At 37.9% G+C, this 24,388-nt stretch overlaps 1 protein-coding gene across 2 annotated transcripts in view; it reads right to left on the reverse strand.

The window, feature by feature from the left end:
• Positions 1 to 11,144: 11,144 nt before the first annotated feature.
• Positions 11,145 to 24,388, reverse strand: part of LOC101862630 (mitochondrial dicarboxylate carrier) — a 20,585-nt gene continuing 7,341 nt past the window's right edge. The window contains exons 5-9 of one of the 2 annotated variants that reach the window (XM_005092413.3): positions 23,663 to 23,704; positions 21,448 to 21,655; positions 20,485 to 20,565; positions 19,968 to 20,024; positions 11,145 to 13,330 (exon numbers count right to left, since the gene is read on the reverse strand). In XM_005092413.3, coding sequence (XP_005092470.1) covers positions 13,229 to 13,330; positions 19,968 to 20,024; positions 20,485 to 20,565; positions 21,448 to 21,655; positions 23,663 to 23,704 — 490 coding nt within the window. In that variant the 3' untranslated portion in view covers positions 11,145 to 13,228. Of the gene's footprint in view, positions 13,331 to 17,992; positions 20,025 to 20,484; positions 20,566 to 21,447; positions 21,656 to 23,662; positions 23,705 to 24,388 lie in introns of those variants that run through there. The other variant, XM_013079259.2, reaches the window with a different exon arrangement.

The raw sequence follows: 24,388 nt of genomic DNA on the forward strand, positions 1-24,388 counted from the left end.
TTGGTTCTTCTTTCCTATCAAATTAATATCTATCGTCTTTTTCTCCCCTCCTGCTTTTTTGTGTTTGTTACTCTCTTGTAATACTGTCCCCGTAGAATTATGCGAATTTAGATGGCCAAATTATGCCCAAAAAATGCCAAATTATGCAAGTTAACGCAACACCTTTCACATGTTTTGCACTTTTTCAACACAAATTTGCATGACTTTTATGTTTTAAGTACAGAAAAATTTGAAACAGAGCATATCAGTATCAGTAATTTGTAGTGTATTTGGAAAGAAAACAATACACATCTGTTAAAAAAAACAAAAAAACTAAAAAATATAATCTCTGTAACTTTCAGCTGTAGATTTCTAGATCTGGAAAAGAAAATGTTTAAAAAAAAAAAAAAAAAGGACATCTGGACCTCTGATGCTGGCACATTACTAAAACCAAGGACACCTGTCAAACATGAAGCATCAGCAGACATGAGAACAACAACTTTTGATGGATTGAAAAATTGAACATGCTCAAGGAACAAAATCCCAAACCTTAATATAACAAAGATCTTCTACCAAGGGAAATAACCAGCTTTTCACTTAAATAAGACTTATTACGGTGATTATTTCCCTTTAGTCACATGGCGAGGCGTTTATTAATAAAATTAATTGTTTTGTTAAAATAAAAAAGGGTAAAAACACGGGGAATCCAAAATTATGCAAATGTGCAGAATTACGCGAAAAAAACGCGGCCGCGCCGCGGCGGCACAATCGCATAATCCTACGGGGACAGGTAATACCTCTAATTTCTAATCTTCGGCACGTTATATATGACCTTATTGTGTTGCAAGTGCCTTAAAACTCACTAAAACAAAACATTTTCCAAAAAAATAAATAAATAAAAACCATGTTTCTCCTGCAGTCAATAGTCGGCCACAGATAACTCCCAATATAATATCATGGATTGACAAATATTATGTTTGATGACATGTCCATAATCTGGGTAAACTTTTATTTTTTAAAATGTGATTATAATATGGTCGGACAATTGATATTAAGTTTTCTCTTCCCTACCATGTTGAAAAGTAGGCCTACCAGGTATCGGTAAAGGTATAGAATGGATATTGTGTGCGCCTTGTTCCGTGTCAGTGTCAAAGGAAGAGGATGTTACTGATGTGCCGTATGATTATGACGAGAAAAAAATTGCACTTACTAGTCACAGCAGATCACTGCTATTAATTATATAATTTTCTTTGTATTGGCAACTCTGTTTTCTCAAACACCTATGTCAAACAGCTCGTGTAAAAAAACAACCCAGATCAAATTTATCCTCCAAATTGTTTTGAATTCAAATCGCCCTGCTGGCACAAAGCAAAACAATGCACCCATTGTCATTAGGAGTACAATGTATCAGGTTACACGAGCCCACTAATCGGGGAATGGCAAATTGTACAATCTATCTGTGACTGATTTTTAGCTGACAAGGATGCACTCAGACAGCTAATATGTTGGCTATGTACGCTCTGCCATGGAATTATAACCTAACCTTACAGACAATCCTACAGCAAACCAACTCAGAGGTCTCTTGACAAAATCCAAAATCAAGCTGTACGATTTATCTCCAGAGCTTTCAGATCCACTCTAACTGCAGCTTGTGAAATCCATACGAACCTGGAACCCTTGGACTTGCGGAGAGAGGCAGTAGTTGTGGAGATGAATGAGCGCTACAAAAAAAAAACTAGAGGAAAAACCCACCCAAACAGGAAAATGATTGAACAGAGAACCGAAGAAACGGATTCATGGAAGATCATTACTTGATACAGCCACTGAACTAGCAGAAAAACACCATCTTCCATGTAACAGAGAAATGCTGAAACCCTTAGGACCAGAACTCCCCCCAAACACTAACATCAAGAATGCCAACATCAAAACTTCCCTCATAAAATAGACAGTGAAAAAGGAATGTGACCCAGTAGAACTGAAGATAACATGACAGCTCTGAAGACAATTGACTCCTACCCTAGTGATTCAATTCATATTTACACAGACGGGTCAGCCTTCAAGGGAACTATAAACGCAGGCTTTGGGGTAAGAATTGAACATCCTGACAAAACATGTGAAGAGCTATTTGATGCATGTGGTACTTCTTGTACAAATTACGAGGCTGGGGCCATCGCCATTGAAGCAGCAATCCTCCACCTGACCAACATTTTCATAATACACCCAAACAAAATCAAGAACACCATTATCTTCACAGACGGAAAGTCAGTACTCCAAGTCCATGCTTTGGAAAACATGAATTTCGCCGTGGCTCAAACAATCAACACCTTCATACAGACCAATGCCGTCGACCTGACACTACAGTGGATACCTGGCCACAGCAACATCCCAGGAAACGACAGAGCAGACACCCTTGCCAAGAAGGAGCATCACAAACACAACCTCACATTCAGTATCACAACCAGACAGCCAAGACATCATCAAATGCAACACCAGGGAACAGTGGCTGAATGGATGGGCAATGGGCAAAACTGGAAGAACTGTATTTGCACACATGACAGCCCCCAACTCTAAATAAGATGCAATAAATTCCCTGAGTAGAAGAGAACAAGTCACGATCTTTCGCCTGCTAACACAACACATACATGTACCACTAAATTCCTACCTTAATAGGATCCGCAAGGATACCCCACCCGACTGCCCGTTGTGCGACTGCCAGGATGAAACAGTACCACACCACCTCTTACTGCCTAGCACTTTGCGACCTGCGTAGCACCTACCTACCTGCCTCCCCAGACATCGGAAATAGCCTACTCCATACAGCGACAAAACCCAGCTGATTAAAACCTGTAAATTATTTGCCATATCAACAGACCGAAGGGCTAGAACTCAAATGGCCGCTGGCCCGGAAAAGTAAAGTAAAGTAAGTTTGTTTTCAGTTTCAGGCGCTCGGCCCGATCCAGCCGTAGTCTAAGCATCTGCGTTTGTCGCGGCCGTTTTTGCATTTTTCCAACAAAAAAACACCGCCGGGAAGAAAAATTAATTAAACAACAACAACAACAACTGAGAATAATATTCGTTAAAAAAAAGAAAGAAACCAAACCTCTTTACTTGAAAAAGAAAGTTTATTTTTACTTTCGCTTCACTTTGTCTCTTTCTCACTTGTTGACACTACGTTCATTTGTTATTTTTGTGTGAAGAATATAAGAAGGCTACATTATAGGCCTATTTATATTGCTGTTTCTCTTTCATGTTTCCCTCTTTGTTGTGTTTTATTTTGTTGGTGTGTCAATTTTTTTCTCTCGCTATTGTTCTGATGTGTTGTTTTCCATTTTGTGTGTGTGTGTGTTTATACATGTATAGGGTAATGTTTTTCCTTCCTTTACAAAAAAATGTGTTATAGCTATGTTACAGCTTGTCGTCACCAAAAACGAATACTGACACTGGCAGGCCCCTTGAGTGTAATTTCATGATCTACATGTTAGATCCTGTAGGCTACCTTTCTTGAGTTACGCGCGTTTAGGGTTAAAAATACGGTCAGTCTATGGATGGGTTGACGTATGCCCTTATTCGTTAATTGTTGTGGTTGTTTATTTGCTGTTCTAATTTTTATTTCATTCTGTTATGAAACCTTTATTTTTCACGTTTTTACACTTTGTGTGTGGGTGGTCGGAGGGTGCTCTGGTGTGGTTTGCTTCTTCTTTCCTATGAAACATCTATCTCTTTATCTCTCCTTTTTATGTTTGTTACTCTCTTTTAACACCTCCAATCTTCTGGCGCTCATACGACCTTAATATGCAGTTGCGAGCGCCGTAAAACCTCTACAAAAACTAAACACTCTGTGGGGCTACAAATGATATTCTGGATGTTTAAAACAGAGCACAAGAAATTCTTGTGTTTTAGGTGAAGTTATCTCTATCAACATATTGCTACATACGTCGTCACAGAGAGTTGAAAGCTTGAAAATTAATGGCATTGCCATTTTTGTTGCAACTTTTGGACCAAAAAAAATGACAAGAAACGCAATGCCAGCGTAGTGGGCACCCCGTATAAGACTAAGACTAGATCTAGGTGACCGGCTCCGGGTGGGCAGAAAATGCTAGCCACCCGAGGTCGCAGAAATCCCCACGGGCCAGTAGCGTCAGGCTACTCGACCGAATTCGGTCGACTAGCCTGAGGCTAGCCACCCGACATCGGGCGAGTAACACCGGTCAAAATGTTATGCTATATAGGAAAGTTGTTTTACATTGAAAATATACTTACATCAAATTTTAATTGTAACTTTTAAACATCTGATTAATGTCCTGAGCCCAGCCGTGCAGGGAACTGTTGTGAATGCAACGAACTTGTGTTTCGCGCGCTCATATGACCTTATGCAGTTGCGAGCGACGTAAAACTCACACAAAAACATACAAAAGGTCAAATAATAGTGTTGATAGGTTCATTAGACCCAGACATACTACCGGTACATACTACAGTGGAAACCTGATATAACAGGGACGGTGCGACCAGGGAAAAAAGTAGTGTTATATCAGATCCCTGTTAAATCAGAAATCCAAGGGAAGTAAGCAGTTGTGGACTAATCCAGCTGCATTTATTCATGGGTAGTTCCCATTGCCACAATTAAGTACCGACGAACAGGGGTTTTGGGCATGTGGCAGGTCTGTGCATGACAGTTGACACTTTACGCGTGCGTGCGTGTAGCTAGGCTTAGGGCTAGATCAAAGTCTGCATCACAAGGCAGCCCTCTTTTGCAGACTTGCCTTACCCGTTGCGTGTGCTTGCAGTGGCGTGGCTTGCGTGGGCTTGCTCCATCACACTGCGTTTTTCTCTCTCTCTCTCTCTCTCCTTACTTTTTACACATTGTTAACGAGCCTTTGTCCCTGCTATAACCGACTGGGCTCCAATGAGGCCCTGTTATTGCCGATAACTTTTAATAGAGACAAAGAGTAGGAAAAAACGGGGATTTAAAAAATCCCGGTTATTACCGGATCTCTGTTATTACTGGGCCTGTTATATTAATATGGTTTCCACTGTAACTTGAAAAAGGAAACATGAACTACAGCTGATTGGTTCAAACGTTTGGATCATAAGGAGATGAAAAATCATGAGCGTCCAGTGTCAGAGAAGTCCGACAAATAAAATTTTCAATCAGTAGCAAATCTGTTCCATTCAGTGTTAACAGATTGATTATAAATTAGCAATTTTTCACACCTACGTTACAGTGGAAAGATTCCGCCTTGACACAAGTTTTCACCTCATCAAATCGAACTGTAGTTAAAAAGAGACGGCAAACTAGACTGGAGCGCTACAATGCAAAAACAAACGTCCGTTAGAATGGACACATTGAATGGCTGTCATGACCTGATGGCACGCGGAAGGTCCCACCAATGCCAAGGCCACATCCCTTCTAATTGTCTGCTCTCTTGTTGTCTTGTTGATTGCATGTTACTTATTTGTCATCTGCACAGCCTTGGGTAAGGTCAAGGCAAAGCTCCATACTAACTAAGATTAGGAGTTATTGCTTCAGTTACAACAGCAGAGAAACATATACATGTATATAGATCTAATACTAATACATTTACCTCATGAGTCACTTTGTTTACTCTTTTTCTATGCCATGCCCTTGAAGCTAGTAATTTCATTCCCTTTTTATTTTTACACTATGGTCCACCACAGCTTTCGACTCCCAATGCAGAAGTCGAGTTGGTGCTAAAAATAGAAAATATTGATTTTTAATATTTTCATCTCTATAAATTTGTGTTTCAGAAAGGGTTTTACAGCACTTGCAACACAACAAAGTCATGATATAACAGTCGAAGATAAGAGGTATTACAAGAGAGTAACAAACGCAAAAAAGAAGGAGGAGAGATCAGGACGATAGATGTTTGACAGGAAAAAAGGAGACCAGAGCACCCGCCAACCACCCACATCTCTAGAAGAATAAATACATGTACATGTGTTCTGAATACAACATTGAACTATAGTCTAGCACTACAGTCTGTGCGTGTTTCACCATGCGTGTCCTAGACTGTATCCCAAACTCATTGAATCATTTAAAAAAGGATTAAAATATTAATATGTCTGACTGAAATGACTAAGGAACTTCAATTATTTGAATGCTGAAACAAAATGACCCCTTGATTACATATTTATAAGCACTGGCATTTGCACCGAAAAGAACCTTTTTTATTTATAAGCTACAAGCCATACACATTTTTCCCTCAGTTTTCTCAAAATGTGAAATTTCAGGGGATTGGGTTACAATAATGATTTCTCAAAACATACCCTTTTATTTACTTTTAGGTCTGTTACTTTAAATACTTTCAATCTCTTTGATTTTGAAACTTTACTTTACATGCCCGTTTGTGAGTGCTTGGTGTTCTTAATTTCAGAGGGATTTGTCTGTAGAACAAAAATTGTGTGAGGGAAAGGTTTTTTCAACATTTTTGAAACACAACAGGATTTTTCTCAGCTTAGCTATAATTTCTTCCATTCATGTGCCTGTCAAAAACTTAACTGATTAAAGCATACAAAATTCCTTCTGTGGTTAGGTTTTGTAAGATGCTGCGAATACCTGCAGCAATTTTCAACCGTACAGTGCTAAAGGTGACTGAGTTAATTTAATAACCTAATACTAATACATGTACATCATTTTTCACGCCTGAGACCCCAATCAGTCCCTGTGTAGCAATCAAACGGGTTGAAGAGTTAACTCTTTATCTGCTCGGGGCCACACACTGCGTGGCGCCTGCGTGATTGCATTCAAGGATGCGATAAAATGCAAATGCGAAGCTTTCCGATGGGGAGTCTTTATTTTATGTTTCCCCAACTTTTGTGATTATGATTGCGTAACATAAAAAGATATAAATTCACAAACAAAATGCTCATTTTATAAAAGTTCATTCATTTCTTGACATTTTGGTGTATGCTACAACTATATTTCAGTGTATTTGATCTAAATATAGCTTTTTGGGGGTAACACCCTTGACAAGGGGAAAAGCCCCAACAAAATCTGTTCAAACCCCAAGCAGCTAAAGAGTTAAGTAGAATGTCTTAGATAACCCCTTATATATCACCAGGTAATCAATCAAACTTTTATTTCAGTTTCAGCTGTACATACATGTACGAAAAGGTTCTGTTGTCTCACAGTAGTGCCTCCACTTTAAGAAAAACATGCCTTTACCAAGGAACTGTTCAGTCACATACATTGGTGCATCGACCATAAGAAAATATGATAATATAATTATATGAAACAGTGGAGCCCCCAAAAATGATAAATGACTGGACAAAGAGACTTGATTTTTGTGCCATATTTTTTATTTTAATGTAAAAAGGTAGCTTTTTTCTTTTCTATAGTCTATAGCATACATCTACCACTCAAACTAGGGAGTGTATTGGGGGAGTAAAGACGGCAGTCGCTCGGTCAGTTGTACTCTTGCCAGAATGCCTGAATCTTAAAACAATTTTCCTGCTGTACTGCGAGCTTGAGGTAATGATAAACAGCGGCCTGAAAATATTATAGTTGGAAATACAAGTAACAGCAATGGAAAACACACGTACAATGAAGCCTTCAATTTCTGGATAGTTAGAGGTTAGTATATTGTACCATAATTCAAAATACAACACTGGGCTGGCACAAATTACATCCCTAGTTGCATCCCTTACTCGCACTTGAAGCAGGAAGATGCGTGAATGTTACAACATAAAATTTACAAAAGCTTGCATCCCCTTCTCACCAGCCTGGTGTTTTTCTCTCCCTCCGAATTATGTTAGGACAATTGACAATGAGTAACCTTTTCCTGCAACATTCATGGGTATGAAATGGAACTACGCATCATGCCCCAATTGCGTTTACCTGAAAATCTAAAGCTGTCACAGAAGGTGCATGTGCATGTATAGTAACATGAAGAAAGTCCAAAGATTTGCAGAAATATTCATAACAAGTTTAAACGACTTATCGGGACACAACTTCTGATAAAACTGTATCATGCCCTTTTAAACAAAGATCTGCAAAAATATCCCTACTGTAGTGTAAGTCATTTTGCAAACTTAAATATAAGAAAACTTCACAAATAAACAATATTGCATCTAGTAGCTGTCTATACTTCCTTCCACAGATATGATGTATAAACTGGGACAATATACTGGCCACAACTTCCTGATCATACTAGGGGGCTATAATCATTCCTTTTTAATTTGAAACAAATTATCGGCATGCAACACCCATGCATTCATGCAAGCAGGATACAAACATGTAACACAGACACAAGCTCTTCAAATCCGATATACTCATAAACAAGAACAGTTTTTCGTCATTCCCTTTGGATCGGTGAAGCATTTGCTGCACTAAAGACATAGATATGACATACACCAAAAAAACACCAAAGTATACGCTCAGACTTACCACAGGTTTTAAAAAATGCAAATGCATACCTGAAGCCATGGGAAGACTTTAAAATCATCCTGTATATTTTTTTATGAATTATAGGTCTCCTCCACCAGACTTTCAAAGACATAAGACGTTATGAATTAAAAAAAAAGGTAAAGGAGGTAATGGCATCCCTCCAAATCCAGTTTAAAATTCATGATAAAAATTTTTTACATTTTATCATGGCATAGTAAGTCTTTTTGCACCATACACAACAGAACATCATATTTCTGATTTATATGATCATTGCAAGTTTAAGTGAGCAACAAGATTTATATAGTACCTAAATCACTTGGGTAATATGATCTACATCAAAATCAGACAAATGAAAGAAAAGACATTCCTTAGCAAATTGAAATCTGGTAAAAGAACATGGGGTCAAACGCAATATAATCATAATCAATAACTTACAGGGCGCTGATGATGTAAATAACCAACGATCAAAATCTTCCCAACTGAAGTCTTAGGTGAAAAAGAATTGGTTGTAGCACAGGAAAATCACTGCGACACTTACCCTCTAACCATACACTTTGTTGCTGAGAGCTGAGAGAAGCAGAAAAAAAGGCACTTCAAATTTAGAATAGAGAAAAATATTCCTTTGCTTTTTCATAATATCTGGCAGCACATCTATAGAAAAACAAATAAATACCTTCATCTTACTTTTTGGGACATCTGTATTGTTTTTCCCTTCCTTCAAATGATTGTGAAGTAAATAATTAACCTAAAGAAAGGATTAATTATATCAGTTCCCATCTTAAGGATAATACACATTCATGGCCAGTATGGTACATGCATGCTCTTTTAAAATGTCCTTGCACTGGGAAGAATCCAAATTACAAATGCATGATGTACACATGTACATCAGTTTTCAGTGTACAGGGTTTAAAAAAAAAAGAAAAATGGAGACTTCTGATGTAAATCAGTTAGAAAATCTAAATAAAGGAGATTCACATTATCTGGGTTCCAAACAATAGATCAAGTATACAGGCCCGGTCAAGGTTCGCAAAGCAGGAAATACATGAACAGAGCCTTGTAGATTTGACATTCTAACATCATGACCCTGTCCCACAGATACTAGGAATAGCAACACAGTCATAGACTCACTGCACTGAATTCCATCTTTATTAGTTGTTTACTGTTTCACTTGAAACTTATATGTTATGCCTTAGTGAATTGAATTCCATAATTTGGGGTTTTTGGGACTCTCAGGGGCCCCCAGTATCTGTGCTTTATGTTCAGAGTCAGAGAAGAGTTCCAGTTGACTTAATAACAGGCCTAGTTTCACAGAAAGAGACAATAGTAAGCACAAAAGAAATGTGAACCTTGTGATAAACAGCCAACAGAGATGTTACTTGCAATGGGTCTATGGGTTAACTTTATAGACACCTATTATATCAGTCCTATAACTATAAACATATATCATGTACATTCAAAATACATAGACGAGGCTGACCTAAACTAGTGTTCACAATAAGTTCTCTTTCTGTCTCTATGTCCCCCTTCTCTGTTCCCCTCCCTCCCTTTCCCCTTCACCTACCCATTTCCTCTCTCTTTTTCCGCTTGCTCTGCACATGTTTTCTCCTTTTCTCTTTTGTCTCCCCTTCCCATACCCTCATTTCTCTTTACAAAACCCTTTTATTTATTTTTTTTATAGTTGGTACCGACAACATGATATGCTAAATTCCCTTAACTTTTTTTTCCACAAAACCTTTTAGTTTTTAGAGATTCGATAGAATCTATGAAAGAGTTGCATAAGTTGGAGGATTTTTCAATTTTTCTTTTGGGGGGATTTACTTTTTGCATAATTAAGATACTTGCAAATTCTTTAAAAATGCATACATACAACAGTAAACATATTAACCACACAGTGTAAGACCAAGCAGTTGATATATTATTAATATTATATGTATATTGTGCACTAATGACAGGTAAAACACATTGAACTGTTGAGCTAAAAATACAAGTACAGTAGTCTCCGCCTAAACGCACAGTGCTCGGGAGGGCTCCTTAGCGTGTGTTTATACGGAGCGTGCGTTTACATGAACCTTTGCAAAGGGAGGAAGGGACCCAGTCATCCCATTGCCTTGATATTCTAGAGATCTCCCTTTGTGGTGGGGGTCACTTTGGGCTGATAATGTGACGACACATGGCTGTTTTGTGAAGGATGCCCAACTGCAGTTAAGAAAACAAAGGTGTTGAATGGGGGTGGGCAGAAAACAGACTCAATGTAATGATATGAAATTTGAGCGCAGCTGATAAAGCTTACTTGGCTAATCTTTCATCCTATGGAGGCCTATCTCATTTCCAGAGACCAATCAAAAAACATTTCAGCCCCCCCCCCCCAAAAAAAAATAAAAAAATAAAAAACAAACAAAACATTTCACCGACCAGTCCTAGACCTATGTGTCTGAGGAAAGTTGGATGTGAAAACGCTGTCCATCACTCTTTTTGTTCGGCATGAGGGACAGTCTCACTAAAATCTGATTCTCTTGGCTTGTCTTATGCAAGCTGTGCAGAATGTTGTGAAATTTCCCTTTGTCAAGCTTTACCTGTTGGCTTGTTTTGCGGTTTGGAGCGTGTGTTTAGAGGGAGTCACCGTGCGCTTGTACGTCTAAATTCTATAGTATAAAAATCCCGTCAAATGACAAAAGCGTGAGTTTGAGCGGAGCGTGCTTTTATAAGGCGTGCCTTTAGGCAGAGACAACTGTTCCAATACATGATGTTCAACAATTCGATCTTAAAAATCTGTAATAACTTTATTAAACGTAATATTTGCACATTATTGCAGGAACATGTTTGCCATTTTTAGGGGGGAAAAAAAAGCAAAATCAACAAATCAAACACTCATGACACAGGGAAACTTAAATGCATACAACAATGCAGGGTCTTTAAAAACTATTAGAGTATCGCACCATTGAAAAAAGAAACATTTTCACACATTTGCTGTGACATGTGTAAAAAAATGTTCCTCTTGATGGATGTGAAGTAACAGAAAAGTGATAGACATGGTGTAAAAATAAAGATTTGAAAAGATAATATTACTGTAAAGTATAACAGTGTATTTTGAAAGAAGCAATATATGGTGTACATATTGCAAAGATGATGAACTGGCTTTTGCAAATAAACAAAACAAGAATCAACAGAGGAAAACCAAAGACTAAGGGGGAGGGCTTTATTTTTAGCCTTGAGACCTGCAACCAAGAGATTTTCTCTGCTTATTATAAAAACTGGGAGGGGGGAGAGCACCAACACAAAACACTACAGACTACACTACATTATATTTCTATAATCATAAGATTTACCACAGAGTACAAGCAGTCTAAATCATATGAATAAAGCTGCCAACACTATTAGACTAGTGTAACTCATGCCAATTCATCTGTTTTAATACTATGCAGAAGGGAAAAAGGATACATATCTCTTTCCCGAAGTATCACAGAATTACATTTTCACACTTATTCAGCCACACCTTTGGTCACAACTCAGGAATTCTAAAACAAAATTCCAAGCAATTGAGAAGACTGCCAAACTACAACTCATGTGAATTCATTCCATTAGATGTATTGTTGAAGTCAAAAGTGTAAAAAAAAAGATTTAGATTATCTGTATACAGCAGTCATAAATATATGCAAAAACTCACAAATTTTTCAACAGGCCCAGGTTAGCGTCACTTCAATAAAAACAAAATCTATGCTGGCATGCACAATGATTGATGTAAATTAGGCCCATTATGACCACGGCATCAAAATCATCAGGGGCCCTCCTTCCAAACTTCTACAAGACACATGACAGTCTTATTTCATATTAACTAGTTTCTTTCAAAGAAAGCGCCTAGTAACTGCTGTTTTTTACTGCTACCAACTCTTTCAAAGCCCATAGGCCTCTTTTTCTTATTCTATCAATAAGTCACCATACACAAACTGAAATATACAAACAGAGACATAAATTTTCACACACTTTCATTCCCCACTATAACACAGTACCGGTATCCCTCTTCAACATCAATCACCACATCAATTTTATTGTCAAAAGTGAGCTTTTTTTTACTCATCACTGCTGCACGTACAAATCTCAATGCCATCATTTTTTTCATATTAAAACTAAGTGACAAAGTGATTTATGACACCCATGAGAAGGACAGAATGTTCTTCCTTTATACAATCAAAGAAAGGGCGAAAATGAGCTTGAGAATACCATGTTGGAGTCGGTGTGAGACTTGGTAATGAAGTAGGATTTCTTGCAAAGTATATAATTGTGCATGCCAGCAGCACAGACTTGTCTATACCCACATCGGAATGTGATGGAAACTTGAAAAATCTTTAAAATAAAGGCAATTATTTTTGAGATCATATCCAAAGCTAATAACTCTTAAATGCAGTAAGAAATGAACAACAAACTGGCTTGAAACAAGAATTTTACTGGGCTCAGGCACAATCCACCAAACTCTTAAAAAGTAAAGTTTGCGAGAACAAATGTTTGGCACTCACAGTGTATATAAACAGATTATAAAGAGAAATTCTCTGATCTCAAGAACATTGTAAGTGTAAGTATTTCAGCTGGTTCTAAAGTCAGATTTTTTTGGGGGTTGATTCAAAATGATTTAAATTGTATTTGCCAGTTTTTCTGGTGTAAAAAAAAACTTTGCAGACTTTGATGATTGTGCCAAAGACCATCGATGTTACCCAATGACATAAGGATGGCAGATGTATGCCTAAAGCAGACTCTAACAGATCTGCTGCTTCAAGCATAATCTTCAATCCAAGTAAAAGGCACCACGTAACAAAAGAGGGTATTGTTCAACAAGGATCCAGATTCTCTGCCCTATGAGACTGGATCATCTCCCATGTTTTGACGGATTTGCTCAAAGAAGAGAAAAGTTAGCACGGTGTGGGGTCCCAGTCTCACGAAGGCCGGCACAAAACCCTGTGGGGAAAAAAGGAAGTCCATGTAAAAATGTAAGTTGTCCATCCAGCGGCAATAAATATTATCATGAACTTTCAAATGAACTCGAAACTCAGCTTTCAATTTGAAAAAAAAACAAAAAAACAGAAAAGCCACAAACAATGCCAATTTAAATGGAATTTGTGTAACAAGCCTTGAATAATGAGCTTACCAAAATCATTCTCTATTGCACTCACAAACGACAACCTCAAATCCCACAGGCCACATCCAGTCCAACGAAAAATTCTATTCAGCCCACGAGAGAATTTTAGGCAAAAATTTTGAATGGCCCAGCAATATGAAGTTAGTATGTTTCTCATGAATTTCCGATAGGTCTGGATCAGCTTCTCACAAACACTGCCCTTTTTAGCACTATGAGACTTAATGTCGAGAGAAGCCGAAAAACCTGGATGCAGAATAGAAGCTACAGAAGGCAAAACAATTTAGAGGTCTAAATCCCAGAAGACTTTTGTCACCACAGCGAACTCACAAAGTGAACCTACAATGAAAACAAGTTTTTATAAATGGCAGAGGAGATTGCCAGATCAGTCTGACCATTTACTAAGGTGACAGCAAAAAAGCAAATGTTTGCTAATGTCAGTCTCAGCAGAAACATGGTTGCTCACCAAAATACAGCTGACTGAAAAAAGGCAAAGACTTTGTTGTATACTCTCTATGAAAGCACTGACACGAATGATACTGCACAGCTCACCATCTTCAGCCGAAGAGTGAATTCCCCATGAAGAATGTTACAGAAGAAATACTGAACATGAAATCTGTACATGGGATATCGATAGGAAAAGACATTTTTGACAAGATATATATATGTCAAAGTGTAACCAACATGAACCTGCTTTGGGTCATACTTTTTGGACTTACACAACTGGAGAGTATCAGGCATTTGTGGCCACAAAAAAAAAAAAGCACATATAGGAAAAATGCAGTTATTAAAGGCATGGGAGAATTGCTTTATCACAGTGAAAGGTTTAAACACATAAGAAACAGCCAGAACTTTTCAATCATTAACAAATTTCTGTAATGGACCCATTGCAAAGGTTGCCATATTCTTTACTAACTCTTTATCATCATCATCCAGTGCCAGATCTGCGACAGACATCGGCGATCATGGTTCTCCATTCATTCCTTTGCTCGGATGCTCTCAAAAAAGATACATTTCCCTGATCTTTCTCTGTAACCCATTTGTTTAGGTTCCCTAAGCAGGTTGCTCTGGGCCTACCCCTGCCTCGTTTGCCTTCAATTTTGCCTGTGAGAGCTAGATGTTCAAGACCCTTATGTCTATTCAGGTATCCCAAAAGCTGCATTTGTCATTTCCTGATTGTTTTTAACAGTGAGCGTCCCACGTGGGCTTCATCCAGCACAACCTCATTATTTTTTTTTTCTTCCACAATGCTCTTAGCAGTCTCCTAAGAAACCACATTTCTGTTGCTTCTATTTTGTTTTCACTGTCTTTAGTGATTGTCCAGCATTCACAGCCATATATAGAAGGGTTGACCATACACATAGCATTTCAGAACTTTCATTTTGGTAGTCATTTAGATGTTTCTATTTCTCAGGATTGGGCTCATTTTATTGAAACTAGTCTTAGCCATTGTAATTCTCCATTTCATTTCTGTGGAACATTTGGCATCAGATGTTATCATATGTGAGGCAGCGTGGTGAAATCAGGCGCTCCTCAAAATAATGAATCAAAGAAATTGGCACTCTTTTGGCCGATGGGCAATTAAAAAAAAAAATTTCTTTCTTTAGCTCAACACCTTTAATGTCCATTAAAGAACACATTCCTATGTGGATAGCACTGAAAAATTTTGATTAAAGGTACAAAAAGTGTAAATGTTCTGTTTTCATGGACTCTCAGGCTAAGGAAATAACTAAACTTTGGTAACCATTTTCCACTTATTTTACCTCTGAAACCAGGTGACCTCTATCTCCTTCAATCGCAATTATCTCGACTTGTATTGAAGATAACTGGATTTTTTTGGGATATTGCCATGCATTCTATTTTCTTTACATTCAACAATAATCCTTTACATTCACTTTCTGTTACAACAGTATCAAGAAACAATTGAAGGTCCTTTTCTGAGCCTGCTATTAAAACTGTGTCATCTGCATACCTAATGTTATTAATATTTTCTCCATTTACTTTGAGACCTGGATATTCTTCTGTGTTTCTAAGGATTGTTTCACTTTACATGTCAAAGAGGTCTGGTGACATAACACATCCTTGCCTCACTCCTCCCCTAATCTGCTTATATTCACAGTATTCTCCATTAATTCGTACAGCAGCATTCTGGTCCCAGTACAAATTTCTGATAATTCTTAGATCTCTTCCATCTCTATGTCTAGCTTCTCCGGTATTTTAAATAGTTCGTCATGTCTAACTTTATTGAACACCTTTAAATAATCTATGAAACATAAATACAGATCTTTGCGTGCTTCAGTGCATCTTTCATTAACATTGTAAAGGTGAATATACATGGGTCTCAACTCAGAATTTAAAAAAAAGGAAGAACTTTCCGCGCGATTGCGACAGAAGCCCATTTTCGCGAGACACCCACTATTATTATACTGTTGGGCCCTAGAATGTTGAAATAAAAACCATCAATTTATCAAAGCAAGGTTACTTCATACCAGTTTGAGGGTTTGGAAGATAATTTCAAGTAAGAGTCACTTACCAAATATTTACAATCTTGATTACGTACAGAAAGTGGTGGCGCACTGTGGTCTTGGGCGACTTATTTATATTTTCCCTTTATCATATTCGCCTGCATATACAAACTATATAAAAATTAATCTTGTTTTGAGCCTGAGAAAAGGCCTAGAACCAGAATATCGACTGTCATGAACCAGTCTGGGTGTAATGATTCATATAATAAACGTGAAAGAGAAAATTAATGCTCAAACTCAAAGTAGAGTAATAACATGAATAGCTCAAGTAAACCTTTTCAGTGTGAGAGGTGTAAGAACTGTGGGAGGGCAAGATGCAGTGACACTGAAAATCTGCGAATCTTGAACAGAAAGCTAACATATAGAGATAATTTACTGTCACCCATCCAATGAAACGCGAACATTTAGGCCCCTGTCCTAAGTTCAATAAAACACTTACAAGGTATGATGGATCCCGATTATACACAAGGCATGCACCAACGCGCACTTTATTTTGCAGAGCTGTAGTAGTTATCAAAATTCTAAATATTAAAAATTTGCTTCCAATTTCTTTTCTCTTTTTGTCCTCTGGTGTTGGGTCCAGTCCTCCCCCCATCCCCAAGTGTATCTTTTAAAAAAAATCAATAATCTCCCCCAATACCGGAGTCCTGTACCTCACAGTGCTCAGAACGCGCACAGGTTCACTGACCGGTCACAATGATGAGCCCGACAAGAGGCTTGTATAACTTTCTTTTCTTTTTTTTTGCCCCCACAAGCGACAGCACAGTGATGAATATTATTTTCATGGGGACACCACGTTCGTAATGCAGAACCTGCATGTTACAAAATGTTGCGTTATCAGACTTTTATAGACAAATTTCTGAGATCTTGATTTTCCGGTCGAGCCTCGGAGTCACATACAATTCCCCTTGCCACCATAGCCGCCTGTTCACGTGCAACATACTCTCAGACCGGGAAAAGCCGAATTAATATCACAATCGCGACCGGCAAAAACAAACTTAAAGACGTTATCGGATTTGGTTTTCAAATAAAATTCGAGATCTTTTATGTATTTTCCCTCGTCTCTGCGATTTTTTTCAAATTCCCGGGGCCTGGCAGTCACTCTGCTCCCAGCAACTCTCTTTCTGATTGGCCCGCTGTCGCGGTAGCGGAGTTTAGCGGAGGAAATGGTGGTAGCGGAAATCTGCTACATAGCGGAATATTGAAACCCACGATATAGCATTTCTGGTGCGCTTGTCAGGAACAAAGCCAAATTGCGTTTTAGATATCTCTGGTCTTATACTTTTTCTCAATCTTCCCATTATAACTCGCAGCAATATTTTTGTAAAAGGACTCATAAGGTTAATTGTTCTATGCATATCACACTCAGTGGCACCTGGTGTTTTAGGTAAAGCTATAAAAACTGACTTCATCATATCTTCTGGGATCTCACCGTAGTCATAAATAACATTTAGGAGCTTTGTTGTTATTTCAGTGCCTAGTTCTTAAAGCGCGACAATTACTTCAACTGGAATATTATCTGGCCCTGTGGCTTTTCCTTGTTCCTAATGGCAACTTGTATTTCTGCTTTCAGTATTGGTGGTCCATTTATTTCATTCTTTATTCCCGGTTTTTCTCCTCTATTATCTTTAAAAAGTTCTTCCATGTATTCTGACCATCTGTTTAAGACATCCCCATTGTCCATCAAAATATCACCTTCTTTTGATCTCATGCATCCTGTATTTGAGCATCCTTTTATCCCACTTACTTCTTTGATTTTGGAATGCCTGTATTTGCTGTCTTTGTTTTGGTTCTTCTCTATTTGTTGACACTGATCATTTACCCATGTTTCTTTTGCTTCGTTGCATTTTTTATTTTTATTACCCTGTTTAAGATGTTGTACCTTTCCACATTTGATTTTGCCTTTCTTCTCTCTTCCATTAGTATAATATGTCCTGGGTCATCCATTTTTTATTTGCTCTTTTAGCTTTCAGGGGGATATTTTCTTCCACAGTTTCCATTATTGAGTTTTTGTTCTTTTCCATGATTGTTCTTGGGAGATTACAGCAGTGATTTCCTGTTGCCTACTGCCGGTTGGTGTAGTTTTCTCTCATAGCCTTTGTCATCTACTGACAACCCACAAGGCAGTGGGGGCTTTGGTAAGATTTATGGCGCCTCCCGTCGCCAAGATGGTCCCTTCTTCGAGTGTGTGAGGTATTTATTGAAGCACCTGTGCCACCAGGGTTCTCCTCTAGACTCCACGACTATCCCCCATTTGGTTCGCGACTGCTTAGCAGCTAACCTCCATATCTGGAGGCCTTTCCCCTATCCACCACCCGGGGACGCGCTGGGTTGGGTATGAGGACCCAATACTAAATACTCTTTATAGTTTGGGTAAAAATCATACACCAGGGCAGAGATTTGAGTTCAGCACATTAGGGACTTTGTGAATCTCAACAACTTTGATAAAGATGGGGAGACAGCCCATCTAAACCCACTTCGTGTGAGGATGTCAAGGAGAAGGAACCCTGGCTGGTGCCAGCTGTTGCTGAAGTGGCACATTCAGAACTAGAAGGTTAGATAAAACATGAAAATTGACTTTAAGAGAACAGAAATGTGTTGTGGGGAGTCACTTTATGCAGAGCATAGGCACATCAACATCAGCCTCAAGTTGGCTGCGTATTTTGAGCAGGTTGGTGTTGACTCATCTCATGGAGTTGCTGTTACCAATCTTCACTACACACTATAACATTTTTCTACAACTCCTCCACAGTATCTTCATGCAAGAAAGCCTACAACAATGTTGTTGTCACTGTACTTGGTGTTGATAATTTAATCCAGCAGCTCTTTGCCATGACAACAGACAGCATTGACAAGTACAAAAAATCCATGCTTTGTGCCAAGGAGGCATCTTGGTGTTATCAGTGGCAAGAAGAGATTTTACAAACTTTGGCATTCTTTACATCACATTATTCCTTGAGAAATGTTATGAATTACCTCATAACTCAACTCAGTAAAAAAACACCTTATTTTTAATCATAGGCTTATGGGGGCTCTCGTGGTCTAAAGGTACTGTCTTTGCCTCTCAAGTCTCAGTCAAAAGCCTCTGGGATCAAATCTATCTAGCGACGAAAAAGTTCTCTTCTCTAAAATATTTTTTGTCTTCCTTTCCTGGCCTCTAGTCCTGTTCTGTCATCTCCTTTCATTATCACCCCCCCCCCCACCCCATGACTTCTCTGTGCTTCTTTCTCTCTCTGTTAGTCCTGTCTGTTTCTACTGTTATTCCTGGCTCCTACACCTATCTTTCAGCCACACCCCTGATCTAACAGGTAGTAAAAAACACCTAGCCTTCTCCGAAAAGGAAGAAAAGTCTCAGAAGTCTCATGTACTAATTGTGCAGGTAAAAGATTTCCTTGTGGTCCTAAAAGCTTCCATCGCCACCCTTGCAAAATTCAAATTATTTACTACCAAAACTGAAAATACTCTTATCAATATAAAAAAATATAAGAGTACTGTTGAAATCGCAATGTGGCAAGGGGCCCTACAGAGTAGGAAAAATGGTCATATACGTAAAAATGAGTCACGCTGCAGGTTGAAGAACTACCGCTGAGACCTAGCAGGGGAACTCAAAGAAGAAGACACACAGGCTGGTAAAATATGTACAGTTGGTAGAGAAGCCACTTTTTTCAAATAGAAAAACAAAATACAACTTAGTAAACAAAATCTAGTTTAAAGTCACTGCCTACCCATCGTATTTCTCACTGCTATCCCTGGTATACGCACCATTTCATGGTGTATTTTCAAATATCGCAGTGACCCACCCAACTGGCATAGAGTTACGAATATAGCTGCTGAACTCTGAAACAGCAGGGACTACAGTAACGGTAGGCAGTTGAAACAAATTTGACTGCAGCGTATGCAGCATGGAGAGGCAGTGAGTTGAATTTGTACTTACCTTGAAAAACCCCATAGGTCCGTTTTTGCCAATTTCAACAGCACATGACATGATACTCTGTATACAAACAAAAAAACAGTTCGATAACACTTCATTTTAACACCATCAGCGTTAAATTTGTAAGGATTTCAACTACCACAGAAGATTAACATATATACAGTGGTATGATAACTATGATCTGGACACATATATAACAGTCAACATGGTAAAAAATTAAACAAAGTTCATCCCCACTTCCTTTTCACACAAGAAACTTCTTTGGCAACACAATCCATCCAAAACATAACAAGTTCAACATAATTTCACCCAACATAAACCAAATGTGAAGCACTTAGCGAAAATTATCACAATTTGGCACTGTAAAATCTAACATTATTTTACTGTGATGTGCAATACAATTTCATCCCCTGATAAAGAGATTCTGAATTTTCTGATTTTCAGGCAGGAAATCCCAAGAAGTATCCTAAGAAACCCGAGTCAATAGCACAGTGTTAGAAAAGCAAAGTGTCCTCCTCACCTTATACGTCCCTGGTGGTGCATTCATCATTCGTGTCTTCATCACATCTAGTGGCTGGGTAAGTAAAGTTGCTATCATACCCTGAGGGATCAAAATATATTTGTACAGCAAACCAAAGCACCAGAGAAAAGCATTCAATTGTACTCATATCATCACCTGTCCCTAACTTTCATTACAAATCAACTGACTTTAATTTCAGTACATATTCACCCCCCTTTGTGACCTATCCTATATGACGAGCACCATTAGTCATCTCTTTTCTTACGTGGTCACTAAGGCAAAATGCTGCCATGACCAATAGTTCTCATATTGCCTTGTGAAGTGCAAAGGCCATAATAACGACCAGCATTATTCGTCATATTTCGTATTCTCTTAACTGTTTCTATTAGATACCCTTTGTAAAATTGATTCCAGGTTTGATTTCAGCTTTACCTTTTCTGTATAAAGAAAGATTTTACTTTTAGAGACATTTTGTTGCATACTTACAAACTAAATCTTATTATTATAGGCAATCGGCTACTAGATCAAATGCCACAATAACATTTTAAGAAATACCCTTTATCCCTGACGATCCTAATTTGTGCTCAGTGGAACACAATTGACCCTCAGTCATGGGGGGGGGGGGGGGGGTTAATAGCCATTTTACATGAATGTTGTATCTTTCTAAATTTTCATTTGAAAAAAGAAGAGCATGTCACAAAGCTTACTCAGCACATTTCAAAATTTCAATGACCAACACAACTATTCATAATGGATAGAAAAAAATCATGCAGAAACAGTCATTTCATTATTTGTATCCCTATAATTATAATAATGTTTCACTTTCTGCCCTATATTCCTAAAAAAAAAAAGAACATGCTGCTTACACGGGCCCCAGATAGAAAGAAAAGTGATAAAAGTACATTCTTTTGTTTCCATTAACAGGGAATAAAAATTCAGTTCAAACGAAAGGAAACAACTCACGGCTAAAGTGCTGGATGTCAAATGAAGGTTCATGTTATCGACAAAAAATCCTGAAGTCAGTAACATGGCTTTCAACTGGTCATAGCAAGCCAACTGACCAACAGTGACAAGGACAGCTCGTGAACTAGCCATTGTAGCCCCATTGAATGCCTTTGTGGGGCCTTCATAGCGCACAACCCTGTAAATGCCATCAATGGCGTGCTTGTAGCTGAGGAAAAGGGACATCAATTTTATTATATGCTCAGAAGAAACTATAAACATCTTCCACAAAAAACAAAAGTTGGATGGCGATAGTAAACGAAAAGCACACAACATGTGACAACCACAAATAACAAGCAGCATGGATGCACACAGCAATGTTGTCATCTCTGTAATTAGTGTTGATATTTTATTCCAGCAGCACTTTGCCATGACAATAGACAGCAGTGACTACACATACACAAATCCATGTTTTTTGTGCTGGAGTCTTGGTGTTATCACTGGAAACAAGAAATTTTACAAACTTTGGCATTTCTTTGTGCACATTACTAGACTGCAGCAAACGTATGACTGATAAAATAAAAGGATTGAAATGTTTTTATTCCACTCTCTGCCACTGCTCAAAGAGAACGTAACAGCCAAGTTAACCTAGGAAATCAGATTACACCCCTTGTTTTTTCTTTAAATGAGCACCATTTGAAATAATATAGTAAAAAAAATTACAGGCCAGTGGGTGCCTTTAAAAGAAATTAAAATTGATTCCTTTTCTGCAAACACAATTTGCGACCTCGGTGCTTCCTTGTCCCATCTCCATTTTTAATAACAGTAAAACCAGTTCGTAACAAAGAGTGAGCTTAAGAAGAAGTCACATTTTCAATGTTAAAAAAAATGGAGATAGGACAAGAAAGCCCTGAGGTTGCGATTTGTTAAGCTCATTCAACAAAGGAAAGAAAAGAAATTAATGTAAGTATTAGTGACCAGCATATGTGTGTGTGCCTAAAGAAAGGTACCAAAAGTCAGATTTTAACCATTTTGAGTTAAGGGTTGTACCTAATAGGACATTCAATGCTGAACAGAGTCCTTTTTTAAATTTTCGAGATACCTCAAGCAGTTTTTTAGATATTGCACATTTTGTGAAGTAGGGTATAAAGATCTAATTTTGAGAAAATTAGCTTTAACGTTTAGAACACATCATCATCATTGCCTTTCTCACCCTTGATCAGGACATAGGCCACGAACAAACACTTTCCACTTTTCCCTATCCTGGGCTAGTTGCTTGATGTCACTCCACGTCTTCCCACTTTTCTGTATATCCATTACCGTGACTCTTCTCCAGGTTTCAGGTGGTCTTCCCCTTGATCTTTTACCCTGTGGGTTCCAATCTAACACTTTTCTTGTTATGCAGCTGCTTGTCTTCCTGAAAGTGTGTCCAATCAATCGCCAACGTCTTCTTCCTACCTCATCTCTGACTGGGCTCTGTCTCGTTCTTCTTAATACTTCCTCGTTGGTGATCCTGTCTGTCCATTTGATCGCCAGAAGCTTCCTCAGACACTTGTTTGTTAAAGTTAGAACACATACAAACTTGAAAAAAACTATGATTCAATTGTTTTTAATGTATTTATTCATGGAAAATTCATTTCTAATTCGGCATTCAGTTGACATCAATATCATGATTAGAATTCAATGGTAAAACATAGCGGGGAAGAGAAAATGTGCTTCAAGAATAGATTTTAACATCTTTTAAAAGCAGTTTTCATTATCTTTTTAAAACATACCCTACCCTTAAAATAATTCAAAATAAAATATTTACAAGTCAAATCAATGAAAACTCTTTTAACACATTGCTAAAAAGTGGTGGAATAATAATTTTTTTACTATGGAAACACATTTTGGTCAAAAAAGAGATTTTTTGACATTATCAGCCTGTAGCTCAAATGGTCTGTGGCGACTTTTGGTACCTTTCTTTAGGCACACACACGTATGATTAAAAATAGAAGCAGGACATGAAAGAAAGCTTAGTTCAAAACCTTATATTCTGAGTCAAAATATCAATCTTCATCAGAGTGCTGTATCAAAATCACTCCTTTAGACTCTAATCCTACAAACAAGTTTACTGAGTCACTCAATCCAGATCACTTGTCATGAGTAAGTCCAAACAGTCCCTTCTTCATATTTTTCTTGGTATCAAACTTACTGATCAGATATATACAGTTAACCAAAGCTCACTCATACTCACTTTCTTCGTTCTTCTTTTGGCAACTTGATATCATTCTGCATTCTGAAAAAAAAAAAAAAATCAAACATAATGTAGAGGTATATAAAAAGAAGGCTATAAATTATTTTTGAGTTCATAATAAAGGACTCAACTCATTCTTAAGAGAAAACCATTCCTTAACTCTTTATCTTCGTGGAGGGTAAACCCACTACGGCGGGTCTCTTTTTGATACAAAATCTAAAATTGACAAAAACATCACGAAATGGGTAATTAAATCAAAACAAGTCAAACTATTTTGATACTTCTTAATCTAAAAAATGAACTCCCGATAAAAGAGACATGTTTTCGGCAATTGCCGAAAAAGCAATTTGATGTCGAGTCGTTTCAAAGGAATGTGCCCGAGCCACTGGGAGCGGCTTGCTGGAGACACAGAGTTAAAGTGGTGATAAAAAAAGAGAGAAAGAGCGAGCCAAAACAAGTAGGGATCTTAATTTAGAAATAATAATATTTTCGTCATCAATTCTATTCTGGCGTCATAGAGCTGAATGTGCAATCAACAGAAATGAAAGTACTGATCAGGACACCCTTCTCTCTCAAAGGCACCATAATCAAAAAACGAATTAATCTGATTAACCACAAGAAACAACTATCGGCCATCATTCAATTCTGATTTTCTTTCATTTTACAGAAAAAGGAAGACAAAAATTTTTTTTCAAAATAAATGTGTTTTGAATTTATGCTTGAAAC

The sequence above is a fragment of the Aplysia californica genome, unplaced genomic scaffold (assembly GCF_000002075.1).
Source record: "Aplysia californica isolate F4 #8 unplaced genomic scaffold, AplCal3.0 scaffold00046, whole genome shotgun sequence".
Classification (NCBI taxonomy): domain Eukaryota; kingdom Metazoa; phylum Mollusca; class Gastropoda; order Aplysiida; family Aplysiidae; genus Aplysia; species Aplysia californica.